The sequence below is a fragment of the Triplophysa rosa genome, linkage group LG16, assembly GCF_024868665.1.
Source record: "Triplophysa rosa linkage group LG16, Trosa_1v2, whole genome shotgun sequence".
NCBI classification, from domain to species: Eukaryota; Metazoa; Chordata; class Actinopteri; order Cypriniformes; family Nemacheilidae; genus Triplophysa; species Triplophysa rosa.
In genome coordinates this window covers 12,252,978-12,275,262 of record NC_079905.1, presented here as the reverse complement: position 1 = coordinate 12,275,262, position 22,285 = coordinate 12,252,978, and the positions used below count along the sequence as shown (strand labels likewise).

General features: G+C 37.4%; 1 protein-coding gene across 1 annotated transcript in view; it reads right to left on the bottom strand.

Annotated features, from left to right (window-relative positions):
• The window catches only part of csmd2 (CUB and Sushi multiple domains 2), a 284,836-nt gene that overhangs the window by 133,490 nt on the left and 129,061 nt on the right, over positions 1-22,285 (bottom strand). The window contains exons 6-9 of the mRNA XM_057354048.1: positions 20,122-20,234; positions 17,347-17,424; positions 13,599-13,686; positions 11,433-11,557 (exon numbers count right to left, since the gene is read on the bottom strand). Coding sequence (XP_057210031.1) covers positions 11,433-11,557; positions 13,599-13,686; positions 17,347-17,424; positions 20,122-20,234 — 404 coding nt within the window. The remainder of the gene's footprint in view (positions 1-11,432; positions 11,558-13,598; positions 13,687-17,346; positions 17,425-20,121; positions 20,235-22,285) is intronic.

The window sequence follows — 22,285 nt, the reverse complement described above, 5'->3', positions numbered from 1 at the left end:
TTTTTTACATGTTTTTATTTACAGTGTGAGCACCAGAAAAACCTCCCCTGAGCAACAGAAAAAGAACCCTTGAGCATGAGAAAAATTTTCATCACAAGCACAAAAAAAGGCTTTTGTGTACAAAAATGTTTATGAAATTGTGTTTTGTATTTATATACTGTTTTAGTAATACTAGTACTAATTCACACACACATGCTATATACATACATGTTAATATGAGAAGAATTGATCCAGCCACATTGTGTGAATTATACATAAAAATAAATAAATATGATGAAATGAAATAAAATGACATATTATTATGATTGGGTGATAATAACAACCACCAACGTAAAGGCCATTGTTAGATCCAATTACATGCCAAGCTCATGGATTAAAGTGAAACAAATTATTCTGACTGATTTTTTTTCAGGCCAAGTCATATTCCTTTAACCAATAGCGTTTTAAAGAGAGATGTTTTGAACCACTTTACATAGTATTGCCAGTTTGCGTATTTTAAAAGCTATTTTTAATCTATGAAAAAATTATACTTACCTCGACAAATAATCAACCATCTATAACTTTTCAGTGCATTTTTGTATTTATCTTATAAGACCAAACAATGTTTTCTGAAACTCTTAATAATTAACAGAAAAAAGAACAAAATAAAAGGACCACTAAAGACCAAACATGTTGTTTGTATTTGTCTCCAGAGTGCTTTTCACTTTTTCTGCCTTTTGGCTGTGAAACCATATTCCTGAAGCTTGGCTACACCCGTTTCAGTGTTTGACAAGCTACATGACTACTGTAGTTTCAGTGTTTGACTAGCTACAGTGACTAGTTTCAGTGTTTGACTAGCTACAATGACTAGTTACAGTGTTTGACTAGCTTGTCCAAGGCGACCGTTAAGACGGTAGCCTATCACTTTAACATTTCCATGGCGACGCGGCACTGCTTATCACGTGACACACCGCAGAGCCACAGCAGCTGTATGACTGATGCATTGCTTTTACATAATTTATCTTTTTTACTCAAAAAAATTCACAAACTGTTAACTATGTCATGAAATATCTGACATTCCGATTGTCAGATATGTGCATGTGAATGTGTTTTGTTGTTTAAACACTTTTATAATGAACGCGTTAAATGAGCTATAAACGGGCGCCGCCATGTTTGTTTCTGCCGTGGTCTGAGATCTGTCGGATTTACATCACGTGAATTCATCCACTTCTCTTAAAAACACAAACGGAAGTGCCTGGTGAACTGGTAGAAAAATTGAGTGATCTTAACAATTGCTTACATTGCAGATACTGTGTCTGATCTGAATAAAACATCCGTCAAACTACATTTGAGGAGACTTCCATAGACATCAGTGTGTATTACGCAATCTCTAAATGTATTTTGTGCTTGTAGGCACGTGTATATGTCTGAAGGCTAAATTAAACATTACGTGGTTGAAAACACTGCATAGTTGAGATATGTGACAGGATTGAGTCTGTCTCTGGCTCAGTGCCAGCCAAAGCGCTGAATGTTCTAATCACACCGGTGTGATCGCACGCGTCAAAGGGTTAACAACAGTATGAAAAGTGAATGTAAGACATTAAGGACAGGCTGGAACCCTGCAATTGACGGAAATCTGTCGTAGCGACGGAGAACTTTAATCCATGCAAGCTAAACAGAAAATGCTTAAAGGTGCGATGACGTGGTGTTGTTTATTGTTTTATACTGTTGTACGAGGTCTACTTATGACGTTCGGGTGGTTTTTACATTCAAAATCATCAAAATCAATAAGTAATAGGCTATTTTCTAACCAGGTTTTGAGGCCAGCTCTGCAAACACTCGGTTTTGATGGGCGTGCCGCATTGAAGACTTCATAAGTAAACGCACACCGCTTTGATTGGATAGCAGTTTGCGTAGTTGGAGCCTTCTGTGAATTTGGTTCGAGACGTAACGTTAGGTTACACATTAGCACCATTCACAGTTTTCGCAGGGCAGTAGTATTATCTGGAGACCTCCTGTGATTTATAAATGACCTCCCCACATCAGTATTTCATGTGACGCATTCGCGGATGTGATGGCAAAGCTCTGCGTATAGTTTGTATAGCCTATAGTTGTATTGCGTTCAATTATATATGACCGTAACGTTACCTGTTAGCATTTGAGACCCGTAATAGCGAACCGGACAAAACATCACCGCGATCGCGGGTATCAAGGTGCACCGATTGATCGGACAGAGATCGGACTCGGCCGGTTTTTCGTATGATCGGCCGGACCGGTGACCGGCCGGTCAGTCTCACGTCTCGCCGATTCCAAGCCGATCATCTGTTGCCCGTGATCAGTGTTGCCAGATAAGAGTTGACGGTTTCCAGCCCAAAAACGATCTAAAACCCGCCCAAACGCACACAAAACCGCCCAAAATAATTGATTATTATTTGGTTAAATTTGATCAATATTTAATTATTTTAAATGCCACAATTAATGTACCATGCTATGGCTAGCGAGTAGCGACATACACCATCAGCAACGGAACCACAGTAACAAAATGACAACAAAAGACGTTCACATCTGTGGCCCATGGCCCCGCCCTTACACCACACACAATGCACTTTTACAGTGTAGATTTAGTTTAAAGATCATTCACATACCTAATTCGTTAATAACGAGTTCAACAATGTGTATTGAAATTATATTTCATACTTCAAATATTATTATTTTAACTATTATTATTACTACATTTTACTCATAAACGGGTGTGCAAGTAAGAGCGAGACAGACAGACAGACAGAGAGAGGGAGATCTTAAGCCTACCTTTAAATGCAGAACAGTAACAGGGTGTCGGTTGTAACTTGACAGGATGCTGAAGAACACAGCTGAACGCAACTTTTCAGAATCACTTCGGCATATTGACTGTTTATATTTCCCGCTGAGTGCTGGCTGTTGGCCGCCCAAGCCAATTATTACCCGCACAATCAAATTCAAAACCGCCCAATCTGGCAACACTGCCCGTGATGCGGGCAAGAACGTCACAGCCGTCAGTACACTCAAAGCCGCAAGTAAACATGTAAACGTGCGCGCGCACAGCCTGTCTTTCACGGCTCGTTTATACTCGCATGTGTGTCCACCGGACCGCGAGTCTCTGCTGACTGACGCGCATCTCTCATATCCGCTGACTGCACGCGCGTGCACACGCATCATGTACTGTACAGACTGTAGTTCATCTCTCGCTGCTCCGTCTACATGGGGTGTGTATGCTAACAGTGATGCTATTAGCATCATGCTAAACTCTGACACATGCTAAACTCACGTTGAAGTCCTTCACTCTGTGTAAAACAAACCTAAATTCCATTCAACCTGATTCCTTGTCTTACGTTAAAACTGTGGTCATTTCACCTAGGTAAAATGACATTCAACACGACTTCTACTGGTTTTTAAAAATCCAAAATATTAAAAAATAAATACATCAACCAATATATGTGATATATATCTGACTGAGTTCTTTACTAACAAAAAACTGCAAATACATAATAGTACATCTTTAGAGTAGAATTCACTCATAAGATTTTTAACTTTTTTATTGAAGTTGCAGTAAAAATCAACCCACTTCATTTAATACTACAGACCCAAGATAAAGACAATTTATTTTACATTTCAGAAAAAATGAAATAAAGCAATGTTAGTTTCATAAACAGAAACAGACAAGAATAAAGTTGAAGTATTTTATTGTTATCTTAGACTTTTGTGAGATGAGTACAAAAATGAAAAAGGTAAATTAAGTGACATGTTTGGTTATATTTTATTATTTGTACTTCTTTTCAGTCACAGAGTTCTTCCATTTAAGAGTTGTTTGGGAAAGAGAAGATTCTGTAATTTAATGCAGCTTTGAGAACTGCATTTGGGGAAATTGTAATGTTCAATCATTTATGTAATGAAAATAAAAAGAGAAAAGTTGGTTTTATTTACAGTATACTGTCAATTATAGTTTGTGGATAGAAAATAGGAATCGGCAAAAATCGGAATCGGCAGGTTTCATTATTTCGGCCGAAATAATACCAAAAGACTTCAAACAGCCTCCATTATTCGCAAACGGTGGATAAAACCTTGAAAAATGATATATGAGCCCGCCAAATCACAGAGATCCCGATTCGCACGGGCTTAAGATCACAGACAACCTCTGAATAGATCAAGTGATCTCTAACGAAGCAATAGTGACACATCGTACAAATATGTTTTACTCACATAAGATTGCTGCGCCATTCCTATCGGATCCAATATGGATGGCACGGCACTGCTTTTTAATTTTAGTCTCTCCACAAATCCAGTGCCTTGTTCACGAATGAATCCTCGGAGAAATGAAACGAACAAACGTTCCATGTTTTTCCCACATGAGCTGGAACATCTTTAAAAATAAACTTTAACCCCACATTCCTAATATCGGAATCCGAAGGAAGGTTATGCACGACTGTATTCTTCCACAACCAGGGATGGCACAATATTTAGCTATCGTTAACGACATGTTTGTTTATTGCTTGCTAGCTCTATCTGGTTCCGCGCCACTGGTTCTGTCATGCGCGAACCAGTGGACGGGGCTGGAGAAGTAGTTGTTGATATTCTTTATGTGGAGGCGGTGTTCAACCTATCAATGTCGTCATAGATGGGTGCATTCCAGAACCTCCCATTCGCTGAGCCTGGTGTCAATAACAGATGCAATCTCAGTAACAAAGGCATTTTCAGTTCTGACACTTACATGATGTTCGCATGAATACGATTCCCTCTTATATAACAAAAGCTCGGGTTAAAATTGTGATTTTAATCCATGGCACCTTTAACTTAAATAAAAAAGAGTGTGTATGTGAGTCCTGAAATAACAGAATGATATGAGGCCAAATTGAACAAATGAACCCATTTATATATGAATACAACAACAAACTGTAAATGTCTGAAATGCAAGAAAAAGGTGTCATGTTAGCATGCTTTAAGACTGATGACACCCTGACTAACTTTTTGTTGTGATCTATGTTGTCATCGAAACCAATAAACTGTCAACTGCAAAAAGTGCCACGAGTTTATCTTGTGCTATAGCAATTGTTTTTAATAAATGGGCAATACAAAGAGGAAGAGTTTTTCAAGACCAATAAAATCCACTGGAAGACCCTTGCAAAAGGAAATGCTGGAGAGACTGATTTACACTAGTAATTTTCTCACTGTAGTCTAATCCTTGTTTTTATTATTATTTGCATTGTAATCACTAAATTTGTTAATTTCAAAGGATTTGGCAGCATTCTATTTCTCTAATACGCAAATGTTTTCAGCAATGAAAAAAACCCACAAAGCAGTGTGATAGTTAGGTAACCGTGAGCTTATTTTATGCAACAGTGTTTCTTCACTGACTTTTCTTAGTATTTCTTAGACACGGTCTTAAAATCATGGATATGTTTATGCAACCAGCCCCTAAATGAGTAGTTTTAAAATTGACAAAACTGACACTTCATTATTGATCTAAACTGCAGAACTGAGAGAGATAGAGAGAAATCACGAAATAATATCAAACATTCCTACAACACTGGGTTATTATGTGTATTATAGGCTTATCTGCTAAATGAAACAAACAAAATATGATGAAATGTCACAAATGACAATAATTGGCTGTTAAAACGTTTCTTGCCCTTTCTCTATACGCTGTGGAGAAATGAGGACACATTCATTTCTATACAGATCAGAAAACCAATAAAGGAACGCATTTTGCTCCACTTATGTATACAAAAACATGCATGTATTGATAGTTCGCCCTAAAATGAAAAAAAAAACGGGATTTTCTTTCAAGACCACATCTGTGGGAATTACACAAAATTGCTGGTGCATTGTCTGATGTATGTGTTAACACCATTAATGTCACTTGTCATTTTAGCCCGACGATCCAACCGTTTCTGCACGTATCTCAGCATACCTGAGCGACTTGGGTCAACAACCATTACACCTGCCAGGACAGCCATAAACCTGGAAAAACACATCATTCCTCTCTGCGTCAGGTTACATTGGCTACCTATAGTCGCTCGAATCAATTCAAAGCTTTGCTCTTGGCCTACAAAAGCACCACTGGTTCGGCACCCCCATTCACTCGCTAATACAGACTTATGTATCCTCCAGATCCCTGCGCTCTGCTAACGAACAACGTCTTGAAAAAATCATATCGTATCTTCTCTGGATTTGTTCCACGATTATGGAATGATCTGCCTGTTGCTACAAGATCAGCAGATTATGTAGCCATCATCAAGAATCGGCTAAAAGCACATCTCACCTGCCAACACCTGACCCATTAATACAGACTTCGATTTCTTTTCTACTTTTTCTTTCCTTAAAAAAAAAATTGGTGCCTAGCTTCGTATACTGCGATAGGCTTACTGAGACCAGTTTTATTGCACTTATGCATTGCTGTCCTTGTGTTGTTTCTAATTGTCTCTGTTGTTAACCTCATTTAGTTAAAAGCGTCTGATAAATGACTAAATGTAAATGTAATGTGATTGGATGTAAAACTTTAAAGGAGATATCAGATGAAAACCCCACTTTTTCTGTGTTTAAGTGCTATAATCGGGTCCCCGGTGCATCTAGCAACCCAGAAAATGTGAAAAATAAGAACCCAGTAAGTTTGTTTTGGTATGCCTTTCCCTGCAAGCATGTGAGAAATCAAGCCATTCAGATTTCGCTCTGATTGTGACGTCCAAAGCGGATTTTATTACAATGTTAACACCCCTTAATCTACACAGTTCCACCCACAGCGCTCCGCCATTGTTGTTTTCACAAGCGACAGCGGTGTACGTGACGCCATGGCTAAAGTTCGTTGACAACATGCAATGTAGTCGTTGCACAGAGTCCAAACCTAGGAAGAGACAGGAGTGGATTTATTTTATTTTTAGTGGAAATCCCTCAGAAACCATAAGTAAAAACCTGCTTGTTTGCATGAATCACTTCAAACCGGAGTGCTTTATCAACCTGGGACAGTACAAGCAGGATTAGCTTCAAAGTTGTTCCTCAAGAGGGATCGAGACCGACTGAACGAGACCGACTGAACGAGACAAAACTACCGATGTAAGTAATATTTATCAACAGTCTGAATTGACGTAAATGTACCGTATATATAGGAGGATAACGTTAGCATATGATAGTGAATCATACCAACTTGTTGAAAGTGCTCGTCTGACGAGACCTTTAAAAGCAATCATTGGCTTATTTCTTATTTGATTTATTTTGTAACTGTTGTGCCGGTAAGAGATGAATATGGGATTGCCACAATATCCAAGATGTGATTGCAAAAAAATACTTGTATTAGATCTTGTTTCTTTATATTTATATTTACACAAGATAATAAGTGACTTAAACTTTAGACACAATTACAAATGCAAGTTCTTGTTGTATTTGGCTAGTCCCAAAGAAATCTAGAACAAATCAAAACTGAGAAAAACACAGCTATTTTGCTACTGAATAGATAAGAACGCTTAGGCCATGAACACACTTGACGTCTTTTTTGACAAGAAAAAGTTTTTAGTAAAAAGAAAAGCTGGCAGCGTTTGTGCATGAAGGCAGCTCAGCACACGGGATTCATATAGGCAGAGTAACGGAAGTCTATTTGAATTATAAACAGAGACCGTCTTTGCAAAAAACCACCACATATTTTAAAACTACAGTACTAATTTCTCGCTAGAAATGCAATCGAAAGTTATTAAAAGTGAAAGATAAACTAGTTAATATAAAAATATGTTCAAAGCAGCGCTTTGGCCGCCATATTATTTTTTAGAGAAGAATCCTGCTCGACCAATCACCTTCCTTGCATGTTGTTATGGAAACAACAGGTCTCGCTACTCGCTTGTCATTGGTTAGCTGTGAAAAGGAGCTTGACGTAGGGCGTTTTTTTCTGAAAAGTTTAACTTTTTTCAACTTAAAAATACGTTTTTTGAAAACACGGTTTACTCCATAGGATTATAATGTAAAACAGATGCTAGCAGCTTCGAAAAAGAAGTCAGGTCTGAACACGGCCTTAGAACGCATGGTTCTGTAATTCTGTAATGACTATTTAGTGTTATGTGGATATTTCAGATTCATTTTAGGAGTGCTGGTCTTGGTCTTGACTCGGTCTCGGCCTGCCTTGATCTTGTCTTGGTCTCGACACCCTCTGGTCTTGGTCTCAGTTTAGGTGGTCTAGACTACAACACTAGTTAGCAGAAAGAATCTATCTCAGGATGTTGGTTTTGATTGGAGTTAAATATTCAAGGACTTTAGCCACACCTTGTTGGGGGCTTGACTTCTATGTGACTTTTCTTTGAGTTAAAGTCTTTTGTGACACTCTTGGCCTCCAGGAGGACTTTAAATACCTCCCCTGAATGAAAGCGCTCAATGTCTAATGAGAAGGGAGGGCGCAGTCAGTGTGTTTGCAGTAAATGAATGTTTCTGCAGGTCTGGGACCAGCTGCAGCTCTTAATGAGATATGTCTGAGGTGAGCTCCTAAGGGCCAACAGCCACACACACACTGGCAAAGTTTTCCTCAAATACTTTAGGTGGACTGACATTAAAGAACAAAAATCTTTGAAAAGTTAATTAAGATCAGGCCCAAATGACCCCAGTTTTCACCTTCAACTTTATATGTGCTCTCCACGATTTCTGTAAACATTTATTTTAAAAGACAACCAAGTTTTATAACTGCAATAATAGAATTGTAGCATTAAATGAACGTCTCACTATTCATACTGTGTTTTTGTATTCTTAAATCAAGATACATTTATTTGATTAAGTATTGTTTTCTAAAAAAAAAAAATGTCAAAAATGAGCAAAAAGTGCCAAGATTATTTTTCTTACACCATTGGTAGATATTTTTGATTGTTCTAATAACACTTACTTCATCTTTTTTTCAGAAAGTAAGACTTAGTATCTCATGTCATTTTGCTTCATTTAAAAATGTTGATATTTGACCTCAAAACAAGGCAAAGTACTGAGTAAGAACATCTTTTTTGCATTTATTCTTTGCCGTATAATATGTATTGGTGTAATGCTGACTCATTTCAATAAAATAATTTATTGTAGCATTCACTGTAAAAAAAAACTGTTGTTTTAAATTTTATTTTACAGAATTTTAATGTATTTTTCAAATACGGTAAAGAAATAACAAATTTCAGAAACAGCCTGCAAAAGTCAGGTGTAAAACAATATTCATGTACAGTATTTTTCTGGTGCCCCAGCCACTGAAATATTACTGTTTTTACAGATTTTTTTTACAGTGTTGGGTCTGATATGCTGCACAAACAAAATCTGTTTTGACCATCAGCACCATCCTAAAACAAGTGATGAAATCAGATCTGTTAGTTCAGATCCGATCTGTTACATAGCTTTACATTAGCTGCCATACAGTAACTTTAGAAATGTTTGCCTCAACGTTCTGGGTGAGAATGACAACCAAACTTCTTTAAATCCGATCTGACCATTCTCTCTTAAACGCATTTCAAACATACGAGCTGGATAAAAATCAGATTTTTGCTGCCTGTCTGGATAAATCTATTCTGACTTACAGTAAACAAGACCACAGCACACTTACCAACACAATAATCATGCTAAAAATAGAAGATACAGTTATATCCTATAGCAAAGACTCCACTTAGAAACCAAACAGATGCATTGAGGTTGTTGGGGCAGTGCTGCAATAACATAATCACGCTCATACTCCGGAGGAGTTCTCCCACCACTAAACTTAATCTTATTTGGGCTCAACTGGATCAGAACGAGACTCAGACCAGGAGTTCTTACACCCTCCAGTTCGCATTTCAGAGCCGAAGATGTAAAGATACCCTATGGCAAACCAAAATGAGAGAATAAAACATTGTGGAGTTTGCTTTGATTTTTAAAAACGACAGGGAATCGTTCCAGAAGAGTTACTTCGGACCACTGGACCTAAATGACCATCATTAAAGAGCTTTCATAAATGCTGACTCCAATTTTCCAAAACACATCTCTCATCTCCCATGATTTGTGGTGCACTTCAGTTTGGTTCGGTGTTTTAGGGTCCAAAGCATCTTGTTTTATTCGGAATATCCAATAAAAAGCGACATAAATGTAGTTTATAGCTTTCATGTGCAATTTATTGTCTCATAGAACTTCTGCAAATCCTTGAAAGAACATCTTTACAGAGAAAACCTCAAGGACAAACTATTATTGTGCTTTTCATCCTTATATTCGTGTGAGATTTACAAATGGCTTTCTGTGGTCAACCAAATGTTATTCTTATGATACCAATTTTCCCAAAGCGAGCAATGAAAATGGTCCGTTTCTGAATAATGGCCTGGCATTTAGAGAGTTGAATCAATGAAACAAGACAAATAATCTTTTTCTACATTAGTGGTGCAAAGGATAAAGAAAAGGATCCTGGAGAACGCCAAATATCAACCCTTTTCACATGAGTAATGGTGCCGATAAGGGAACTTGGTCCGACAGTTTCCCAATTTCAGGTCCATTTTCCCTCTTTCCACGAGCCCACAGCGATGTGCCAAAAAGTGAACGCCAAATAATCAAAAAGCAAAAGCAACTCGTGCAATCTATCAAAAAGCTGCCCAACTAACTTTCTTTCCCAGGATTGTCAGGCCCGAGGGGTCTGCGGCGACAGAGGCCATCGGTGGTGCTGAAGAAGGGATATGTAACTTTAATGAAAGGTTAATAGACCACAGCTGGCCGAGCGGCACAGGAGAAATTAATCGATATGATGAAGACAGCAGGTATAACCAATTCTGTACGTGTGTGGGTGTGTTTGAGAGTACTGGAGCTCTACAGATGAAGCCTGTGTTACCGGAGATCTCTACGTTACTGTAGGACATCATGAATGTTCTGCATGCTCTTATAATGGAGTACATCATACTAAATGACCTTCTTCACTCATCTCAAAAGGATAAACCAAGACAAGTATATCATCTTAAAAACATTTAGCATAGAGAGTTTTCAACTGCATGTATAGTTAATATATTCGTGGGGGACTTCAATTTAAAGCTCGATTTTAGGGTACGGGTGGCAGTATGGTGGGCAGCATCTCTCTGGGGCCGCGACAGCTGCGGCAGAAACGGTCCCGAGGGCTGTCCTAGCCAATCAAAGTCAGAAATTAAGTAAAGCTCAATAAAGTAATTAATCGGAGCCTGGTGAGGCTACATAAGCTGATTACCGGCTGAGCGATACCATCTCTTCCTCCTTTAGGAAATCAGCTGTACAGATCTCTTGTCATTTTCCGCTTTCTCTCTCTCTCATCCCTTAGTTTTTTCTTTTTTTTTCTATTTTTAAGACATTAATCAGAGCCCTTTGACTGCAGGTATCCCAAAAGCCCCAACTGTTTATGCCTTCAGAAAGTAGGACACCCAATTGTAGCACATTATTAAAAGTGCCAAGTATTCATTATTTTTATTTATTCAGCAGTCGGTTCCAAAGCAACATACCTCTGCAGATTGGCCGGTCATCACTCCAGCCCACGTAACTGTCAGTTACTCGCAGACAGGTGATGCTTTTGGAGCCCTGAAGCTCGTATCCTTCATCACAAGAAAAGTGTACTGTAGCGCCTCGCCTGAAAGAGGAGACTGAAGATTAGTCTTTGCAGGAAAATCAATACATAGTTCAATAAAGCATTCTTGTAGCTCAGACAGCAGAGCACGACGCTAGCAACATTGAGATGATAATAATGATAATAATAAAGAAAATTATCATTATTATCATCACAATCATCATCATCATAATAGTGAAATGTTAAGATTTTAATATTAATGTAATTATTTAAATGTAATACATTGCAAATTGTCTGTCCCAGAGTTATTATAGTTTTGATTTTAGTTTTACTTAAGTTTGATAAATATTTTTAATTAGCTTTTATTTTTAGATTTTTTTGTTTTTATGTTAATTTTACTTAAAGTTTTTGCAATTTTGGTATATGCTTTTGTCATTGTATAATTAATTTTTTTATGTTGCTATAAAAAATTAATTGATTTTATTTTAGTTTTTGTTTATTATTATACTTTTAGTGCTTTAAACTTATTTCAGTTTATTTTTGAGGCAACATTTAAATTGTTCTTTAGTTAAGTTTTTCCAATAACACACCACGTCAGCATAAAAACCCTTACTCTCCAGCCAGGAGCAGGGCAGGGTAATGGACAGCGCTTAAGAAACTGATGTGAGATTCCAAATGCAATGCAGCTTCCATCACCCAGCAGCTGATGAAGGGGCTCTCAGATAGCCAGAGCTAAGAATATTCCGGTAAAAAGTTTCGATTGTCCTTCTCTTCCCCGCGGCGATTGCCCTGAGAGCTAGTAAGCGTAAAACGGATTGTCCTCATTTGTCCGTGTTAGAATCCTCTTGGGCGCTGCCACTCACCCTGCAGGGGGACACTGACAGCCACACCTGCACAACAGGCCTCTCTTTGGTAGTACTGTGCCTGGAAATGACACTGCTGTAGCTCCGTTTCCCCTCAATTAAATAGGTCTGAACACCGGTTTCCTTCTCAATCTCCTCTCTCCGTTCTCTCTTTCTATCATAAATGATGGTTCAGGTTTCACTGGGTTTCTCACCTGGGACATTCTTACTATGCAGGACATCACATTATTTGGATAAAATACTACTACTTATATTTTTAAATATTAAATAAATATATTTTAAGATATAAAAATAGTTAACACTTTATAATTTTAAAAAATATCTTACACTATTATATAAATTATTATAATTATATTAGTATTTTTACAATGATATAAAATTATGGATAACTTTTAAACATATGGATACATTTTTAACCGTGTCTAAAATCATCTTAAAGCCCATTCACACCCAGAACAAAAATATAAATATAACTACAGTACAAGGATAACTGTATTGGCGTCCACACAAAAAGAAAATAACGTTAAGGTGCTGCAAATTCACATTTTAAATTTTGACAGGATGTCAAGGTTTTACGGTTCATAAGCTGGAAAAAAAATCATGAAAAAGGATCCCAAGCATTTTCTTTCTCTGTATTGTTGGAATTGTGTTGTAGATGTTTAGTTAATACAGCATTTTTTGTGTGTGCGGGCACTTTAACAAGTCAGTTCCTACACCTTTTTGAAGATATTTTGGTCGGAAAACAAAACCACAAATACGAGCAAGTAGATTTTATGAATTGCTGATGAGTCTCACTTAAAAAAATTCCACCCCGAATGCTTTTCAAAAAATGCTCGTTTTTGTTTTAAATATTGACACCCTTACTAAAGCAAGCTCTCAATCCCTCACTACGCAATGGCAAACATTAGCTCTTGATTTTCCATTTTCTTGCCGTAAGAATTAACCATTTAATCTTTTCGTTCCATCTCTGTTTCTCTTGTGTCTTTCTTTTGCTCTCCTTCCCCTCTCACTGTGTCTTTTGGGACCCCATAGCCCATGTTTATGCTGATCAAATATCCTCCCAGAGCCCTGAGAATTAAAAGGTCAATGAGAAATTAAACAGGTGCCCACCTCCTGCATCTCTTGCTATTCATCATCTTGGCATTACAACTACACTAAATTAACTGCACTCCTCTCTCCCCTCTCCTCTGTGTCCTCTCCGTGGACTATGTTAATAAGTAATCCATAAACTCATTTCTCACCTGAAATCTGAGCCTTTTCTTTTGCCCCTCTCCGGGATTCCTGGATCTGGGCACATGTTGTGTCCTTGCGCCACCCCCATCTGTGATACTGCAAAAGAAATGAGGATGAAACACGATGATGTATTCAAAGAACATGATCGCTTTCTTTGTGTTGACCACAGTCATTGAGCAAGACTTATAAGTGCATTAAACCAGGCCCATTCAACTTCAGTCCTGCAGGGCCAATGTCCTGGAGAGATTTGCTCCCCTGTCATTTTCGAGTTATACTGAAGGCTTTGAATAGCTTGTTCAGGTGTGTTTGATGAGGGCTGGAACTCATTTCTACAGTGATCCTCCAGGACCAGAATCAGAATAGTCCTACATATAACTAAAACCATATATCACAGTTTAAGTAATACTATATAAGGATAATGCACATCCAGACAGCTATAACAGAATATACCCTGACAGGATGAAGAGGGTGATCTTGTATCACACTGAGGAGGTTTATTCTGTGATAGCAATCGGCTGGCTGTACGTTATTATGCTTATTACACTAAATAATGTATCTAAAAAAATGTTAGTAGTAAATACAAACCTTTCTATCAGTTTTTTTTCCAAGACACAACATTCAAAGGAAAAGAACATGAACTTTGGCAATTTGAATGTGTTAGTTATTAAAAGTTATTCACTAGGCATATTTGTCTTTAATTTATATTTCACACTTTAACATTTGTATTTATTTATATTTAATTTTGCTTAATAGGTATTTAATAATATGTAAATATTTAATAATTTATGATACTATGTAATAAGTAAATTATTTGTAACGTGAAAATATTATTAGTTTCAAATGGTGGTTGTTATCTTGGACTGGGACTGGTCAATCAGAATTATTATATATACATTTAATAACAGATAATAAACAGTAGCAACAACATAAACAAACCTTATGTTGCCCAAACTTAACTTTCAGTAGACCTCCATAAAGAATTAACTACTGTTGAGTAGTTTTAATGTAGTTTAATACAATTAACAATTATCAATAAAATATTTATATAATTAAATATAAAATTAATTGTTATATTAAAACCAAACACAGATTATATTTTATATATAAAATGTTCTACATGGACATTACTAAATGGTTGTATTATATTCAATATTCTAACCTGATTGGGCTAATTGGATAATTGTGTTTTTACCTATACAATGTGTAGTGAGGAAGGCGGGACGAGAGCCGTGGGGCAGGAAGGCGGGGCCGGTGGCGTGAGTGATAATGAGTATCAACTGTACGCGCACCGGTCCCGCATGCCTCACGGGGGAGCTAGGGAGCATAAGAGGACAAGCGACGGGACTGCCGAAGAGAGAGGACCGGGCCCGGAAATGTTACATTTTATTTATGTTTGTGTGGCCGGCAGTCGACCGTGAGGTGGCTGCCGGCCTTTTACTTCCGTGTTATTGTTTGTTTATTTTTGATTAAAGTTTATTGTTTAAATGTTCGCCGGTTCCCGCCTCCTTCCTTCCCTACATTGAACTTTGTTACACAATGATTTTATTTTGTTTCTACAAAATGTATTGTAAACTAAATAAATAAAAACTATAGATACTGTAAAAACTATAAAACTGTTTAAGTCACAATAAGTAAAAAAACAAAAATAAGACTGATATGAATAAAGCTTCATGCTAGACCACATTTTAGTTTGAACAAAATCCTCAAAATACAGTAATTGCACGATATGTGCTTGAACGAGCCATGTTTGAAAGCATAAAAAAAACATGATACACAAACATAAGATAAATTGTATGTTAAGGCAAATAACTACAACATTGTTCAACAACTACAAACAATATGCAGCCTGCATCAAACAGCAACATTCATATTAGGATCACTGAAGCTGTTTATCTGCCCTGAGGTTTATTTAATGAACAAAAGAATCAATAGATTCTCCCAAGAACGAGATCATATTTTGAGACATCATTAAGCGAGCATAAAAATTTACCCTGGCATAAAACTACAATAGACAAGCTGAAGTCATCCAGCCCCACGAGAAGTGGAAATGACACGCGGGGTCAGGCAGGTCGGCCGCAGCCTTGGTTTCTGCAATAGGTGGCTTGAAGGACTGGAGAGGACAGCGATGGGAAAACTTGAAGTGACACATGTTGATTGGCCAAGACGCGCCTGGGTGCCGGTCTTCATGCATATTGATGCGATACAAAAGGCCAAGCTTGTCAGCGCTGCCTTGGAGATGCTGGCCGCCATGGTGACGGTACCAGGATCCCCGATGACACCCTCAATGGGCACATGCTCACACAGACAGGCTGACATTTTCTCACAATGATGCAGAGGTAATAGAAATGTAAATAAAGGCTATAACAGAAGAATGCAGGCAGGAGAAAGTCTCAGCACACGCTGCAATTACCTTCAATAAGTCTTCTCTTTCTGTTTGCCAACAATGAAAATGGTAACTTATTTTCCCTTTCCTCTCGCCTTAAGGAGAAAAATAGCTCCATTTGTCTCCAATTGACACAGCGTAGAACAGAGATAATGTTAGTGGTCAAGGCTGTGCTTTATGATAGCTGTCAGAAAACACTGGAAGTGTGCTGCTGCTTTCATCCATTTGTGGAAATGGATTTGCACTATGAAAATGAGTTGTACTTCACGAAGCTTAAAAAAGACATTATACTGATCAGGTATCTTAAGATCAACCCAATACAACTGATAGAATTAAGTAAAAAATATGTTAAAGGGATAGTTCACCCAAAAATAAAAATTCTGTCATTTACTTACCCTCATGACATTCCAAAACCTGAATGACTTTCTTCTGCCAAACCCAAAAACGACATTTTGATCATTTGTTGTTGGTGACTGAATAACATTGGCCCCCATTGACTTCTATCATATGGACAAAAAAACACTTTTTTGTCACAGACAAGAGAGTCATATACAGGTTTTTAATGACATGAGTGTGAATAAATGACGACATAATTTTTTATTTTTGGGTAAACTATCACTTTAAGCACAAGTGGACATTGCGTTTCCTGGAACGACATTCCTATTACCAAATAATTCTTTCTAAAATTGATAAAATGAGAATATTTTGTGAAATATTAAAAAGAAAATAGGAATCACATGCCCATTTAATATAAACTCTGATTGTTGAATTTATCATTAAAACAATGATATTGTTATACTATACAATGTTTGCGTAAGACTGAATACAATTACACATTTTTATGACATACAATTTGATCACATCCACCTATTCGGTTGTTTAGTCTGACGTCACGCACAACCATACATGGAAGGTCATATACTGTATCCGGGTCCAAACACTCAATAAGATGCTATAGGCAAACAACAAAAAATGCTAATATAGCGGGATTGTGTAAAACTATCGGAAAACCGCGATCCAAACCTTTATCTTCATAATGAAATCCCACAAGACCAGTCAGTGATTGATTTTTCAAAATTTATTCAAATATTGATTTTCTGTATCAATTCTGTATGCCTGGAGCCTGTAGTGTATAGTGTGAGTTAATAAATGCTCCGCTTAAATATGCAATAAGAGAAAAGAGTGCTCATAAACAGCTGTTTAAGCTGTAGCCCAGCTTGAAATGAATAGATGCTTGGACCCGGAAACGGTTTTCCTTACGTCACCACTTAACAACGTAAGGAACATAATCGCAAGAACACCATTGGATTTTGATACAAGAATCTGCACCGAAAGAGTGAAATGTGCTGTTAAGTGAAAGAACAGTAACTTACAAACTGATATCTTGCTATGGTTGTCTTTACTCGGCAGCATCTTCACCCCTCTGGACTTCAGTTCTGTCATCTTCTTCACTGCAAGTCAAAAGAATTACAACAGGTTTATTTGAGAGCAGAAGAAAAAAAGCATAATTACCGTATACGCCAGATGCTCACCAGGCATTACAAATCATGAGCCACATTGTAATTACAATTACAGTCTCTCAAAGAAACTGTCATTCTTGTGCAAAAGCCATTGTACGTGAACAAAGCCCTGCGTGTCTGTTGAAAAAGTGACAGAATAATACAGACGCACACTCATGCAAATGCAAGCAGGCAGTCAATTCTTTTTGTAGCTTTTTTGTTGTGTTAAAGCCTCATAGCACATAAACGCACCTGTGGCACTCAGAATGGAGATATTTACCATTAGCAAACAGCTGTTACAGCGAAAACTGAATTTTACACTGGCACTTTTTTATTCAATTAATACAATTATTATTTTTTGCCACCGCTTTAAACCGGAGGCATCATGGCGTGGGTCTGTCACTAAAGAAATTCGGAAAAACAAACAAGTTTCCAGAAAAAGGTTTTGAAGCACTTGGAACACTGCGAACACGATTTGAGTCTCTCTCTCTAAACCCGTTCCACACACACTCTTCTCTGTACCTGATCTCCTCCAGAGAGAGAGAAAGAGCAAGAGGGATCTGAGTGGATTGTTATGTTAAGAGTATCTGCTTATTGGACGTCTCTCAATCCAGAGCATTTTACTCAATGTTGGAACGATGAAGAGCGGAGAGGTGAGTGGAAAATCTAATTAAAGGCTCAGCTCTCCTTTCTCTCTCCCTGATATCCTTAAAGTATTTATTTATCAAACTATTGCCCTGTAATCCCGTCCCATCGCTCTGATCTGCTTACGGATGAGGTGAAATTCCTGCGGATTCCGTCTTTGTTTCCCGTGGCTGAGCTGACTAATCCTGCTTCTCTGCTGATCTCCTTTGAGTGGTGACCTTTGAACTTGAGAGGGAGATGAGAGTGCAGTCTGGAGTGATGGTGTGTGTGTCTATGTATCTACAGTGGGGATAATCATAACGTATTGACACGTATTGAACCGTGGAGGTCGTAACGAACGGTTCAATATTATATTGAGTATTGCGGCATCCCTAATACCAAGACAAACAGTGCTAAATGCTTAAACAAAAATATTATTAAAATAGCTTGATATTTGTGACGTAGTCTGTAAAAACCCATCTAAAGTTATTTTTGAGTTAGTGTTTTCGTTACAATAAGGTGCTATTAATGAACATTAGTAAATGCATTAGCGAACATTTTTCAGCATTTATTAATCCTCGTCAGTGTTAGTTTATATGTCAATACAGTTATTCATGTTAGTTCATGGTGCATTAACTAATGTCAACAGTGACAACGTTTGATTTTAATAATGTATAGTAAGTGTAAGTGAAATATTGAAATCATAGAAATGAATGGCTAAAATCAAACTTTAGATTTTGAGACTATAGCCTGCACTCTCAAAAACTATGTTAAATATTAACACATTGTTTGTGTTGTGCTGTTTATCACATTGTGTCATTTTGTGTAGATTTTGCTTTTCGTTTAAAAGTGACACAAAATGTTTCGTCCCAGAAATAACAGATTTGTTCCGTGTTGTTTTAACACAACCTTTTTTTTTAGTGTGGTTTGTCAAATTTTAGTCTTTGTCTGGTCTTATGCTAACAATCCAATTCCGTTGTTTGACATTGTATTTCATTCTTTTAAAATTTGTTTAAACTGTAATGACAATCATAAAAAAACACAAACAAAATGCAAAGGCCAAAACATTGGATGTGTATTTCAGGAGAAACCGACAACACAGAGATGTTGTTCGAGGCCTCAGTTCCTTGTCTTTTGCTTACTCTCCCCCTTTCAATCTCTCCCTCTCTTGCCTTTTCCCATGTGTTTTTGACAGATAAAACCCCTATGCTGATTCTATGTCTTGTTACATAGACTTAAACAAGTAAAGGCTGCATCAATGGGTACGTTCTAGGGGTGTAACGGTTCAAATTAGCAGTCAAATTACTGCTATGTTCAAGGAAAAGGGACTACTGACAAATAAAAATAAGAACAAATAATCAAGCTACAAGTAACAGCACCAATAAAACAACAGATCAAAGCAGAAAATAAAATAAGATACTGTATACTGTATATACCATTTAAGATAGAAATGGATTGCATATGTACAAATTAAGTTACAGAAGTTATTGAGTCACAAGCAGTGTTTATCACTGTCACTACAGATTCACTCACTACAACCAGTCATTAACGGCGTGAAACCTCTGCACGCGCATACGTCACATGACGTGACAGACAAGCGGTGCGTTCCAACCGGGATATATCGCCCTTTGGAAAAGGGGACACCATACAAAACGTCACAAGTGAATTTTAAACGGACACATTAGGAGATACAATTGCGTTTTCCCCTCTAGAGTTTACACATAAAGAGATTTACTCTTTGAAGGGAGTAGGGCATAGGGATGATCACTTCAGAATGGAACGCTGGGCTAGTTGTCCAGTACGATTCTGTTCAAACAGCAGGGCTTCACACAGCAGGGCTTCTCCGCAAATGCAGTTGTGAGTCCCGAAAATTTAAAGGTGTGAATTCGGTTATAGAATACGGTTGTCACACCCGTAAATAACCGAACTGCGTGTGAACACAACCGTATTAAGATCTCAAATACAGGACTGACAACCGTATTCTGGTGCTGTATGAACGTAGCCATTATGCCTTTTCTCTCTTACCTTGGTATTGAGCACTGAAGCCTCTCGTCTTGTGGTTTCCGTCGGACGTGAAGTGGAGCCTCAGCCAGTTTTTGCTGCTGATGATGGGTGATGGCAGATTCGGACCAGTGAACCTACAATGCAGAACAGAAGACAGCACAGTCACAAAATGCAGTGCATTTAACCCACAGCAGAGAAAGAAAAAAAACATTATAGGCACATTTGACAACCACATTTAAAACTGTGAATATAAACCAGCCCACCTAAACAAACCACTCAGATTTCAAAGTAATAAGCATGTGTAATTTTCTACTTGTGTACAAGATTTTCGTTTTTACAAACACAATTTTCATGTCTTAAACGTCATTTTTGTCAATAATAATAACAAGGTCTCGGTTTGAACTGTAGTATGAATGAAATAAAGCTCACATGCAGAGTTATTATTGAAGACTAGCATATAATATTGTTACATTTATTGTTTATGGTTTGAAACGATTCAAACTGGTCTATGCTGCGTTTAGATGTAGCAATGCTCAGGTTTTGGGATTGTCAGAATTAGTGTTAATGAGGGTTAAGATAATGCAGGCACAGTAAGACGCTTCTGTATTGTAGTAAGCGCTAATCGCATAAGCTGAAGAGAAAACAGAAAGTTGTATGACAAAGAAACGTAAGCTCATCCGTGCAGTATTTACCAAATGTCAAGATTTGGCTCAACAAGCCCTACTAACACAAAGAAAGACGGACGGACAGGAGAGAGAGAGAGAGAGAGAGAGAGAGAGAGAGAGAGAGAGAGAGAGAGAGAGGTATGAATAGTTTAAAAGAACACAATTCACATTTGCTATTTATTGTACTGATGCAATGAAGTATTTTTAACTTCTCCAGTTCAGACTAAGTTTGCCTTTTGGCAAAGCGGTGAGTCCATCAGAGCCTTAGTCACTACCACTATAACTGGATTTATTTAGAATCTACTTTTTACCTCACACAATCTAACATTTAAATGACGCAACCTGTGCGTCTGTTGCTTGTGTCAACGGAATCATTTCCTGAGGTTGTGAGAGACAGCCTCTTTATAAGCCTCTTCTATAGTCTCTTTAGACTGTTATATTTATTTTTTATTCCCTATTCAACATTTTGCCCGCAAACTGTTATAAAATAGCATGTAAGATAACAAAAATGGCAAGCTAATCCTGTTTTACACACAAAGGACTTTGCAGTATTTACAGAAGTGAAAACCAACAATCAAATTCACAAATGCATTGTGTAAAGAAACAATCGGTAAAGGGATAATTCACCCAAAAAATGATAATTCTGTTATTTACCCACTCTCTTGTCATTTCAAACCTGTATGATTTACATTCTTCTCCAGATCACAAGAACAGATAATTTGAAGAATGTTGGTAACCGAACAATGACATGAAGTGAATGGGTACTGCCATTGTTAGGTTACCAACTTTCTTCAAAATATCTTCTGTTGTCTTGTGCAGAAGAAAGAAAGTCATACAAGTATAAAATGACATAAGGTTGAGTAAATGTTGACAGAACTTTAATTTTGGGGTGAACTTTACTAGTTTACTAGTTAATATTTACACTAAAAGCACATCTGCACATCTACAAGCAAAAAAAAACTTGCGTCTGCAGCGCCCACTGTCAATTGTGTATTCAATGCACACAGAGAATAATAATGAACAGATGTAAATGTGGTTGTCCATCCCACTCACATTGTGTGCATGACATTTTTCAAAATGATTTCACATCCCAGCAACACATGAGGACCTGAACATTAGAAATGTGATATTGTATTATGATGCAAACAATAGAAATTCCTGAAATATAACACAAGACGATTCTTTAAACCACATTATTTACCCACAACAGAAAAAAGGCTGAAAGACTGAAGACACTTACTACCATTAACTTTGCACTGTTAAAGGAGCAGTTCACCCCAAAATAAATATTCAGTCATCATTTACTCACCCTAAAGCTGTTCCAAATCTGCATAAGTTTCTTTGTTCTGATGAACACAGACAAATATATTTGGAAGAATGCTTATAACCAAACAGTTCTTGGCCAATATTGACTACCATAGTAGAAACATTTATTTATAAAATATTTTGTTCTGTTAAACACAAAGGAAGTTTTGAAGAATGTCACAAAGCAAACAGTTCAGGGGCACTTTTGACTACCA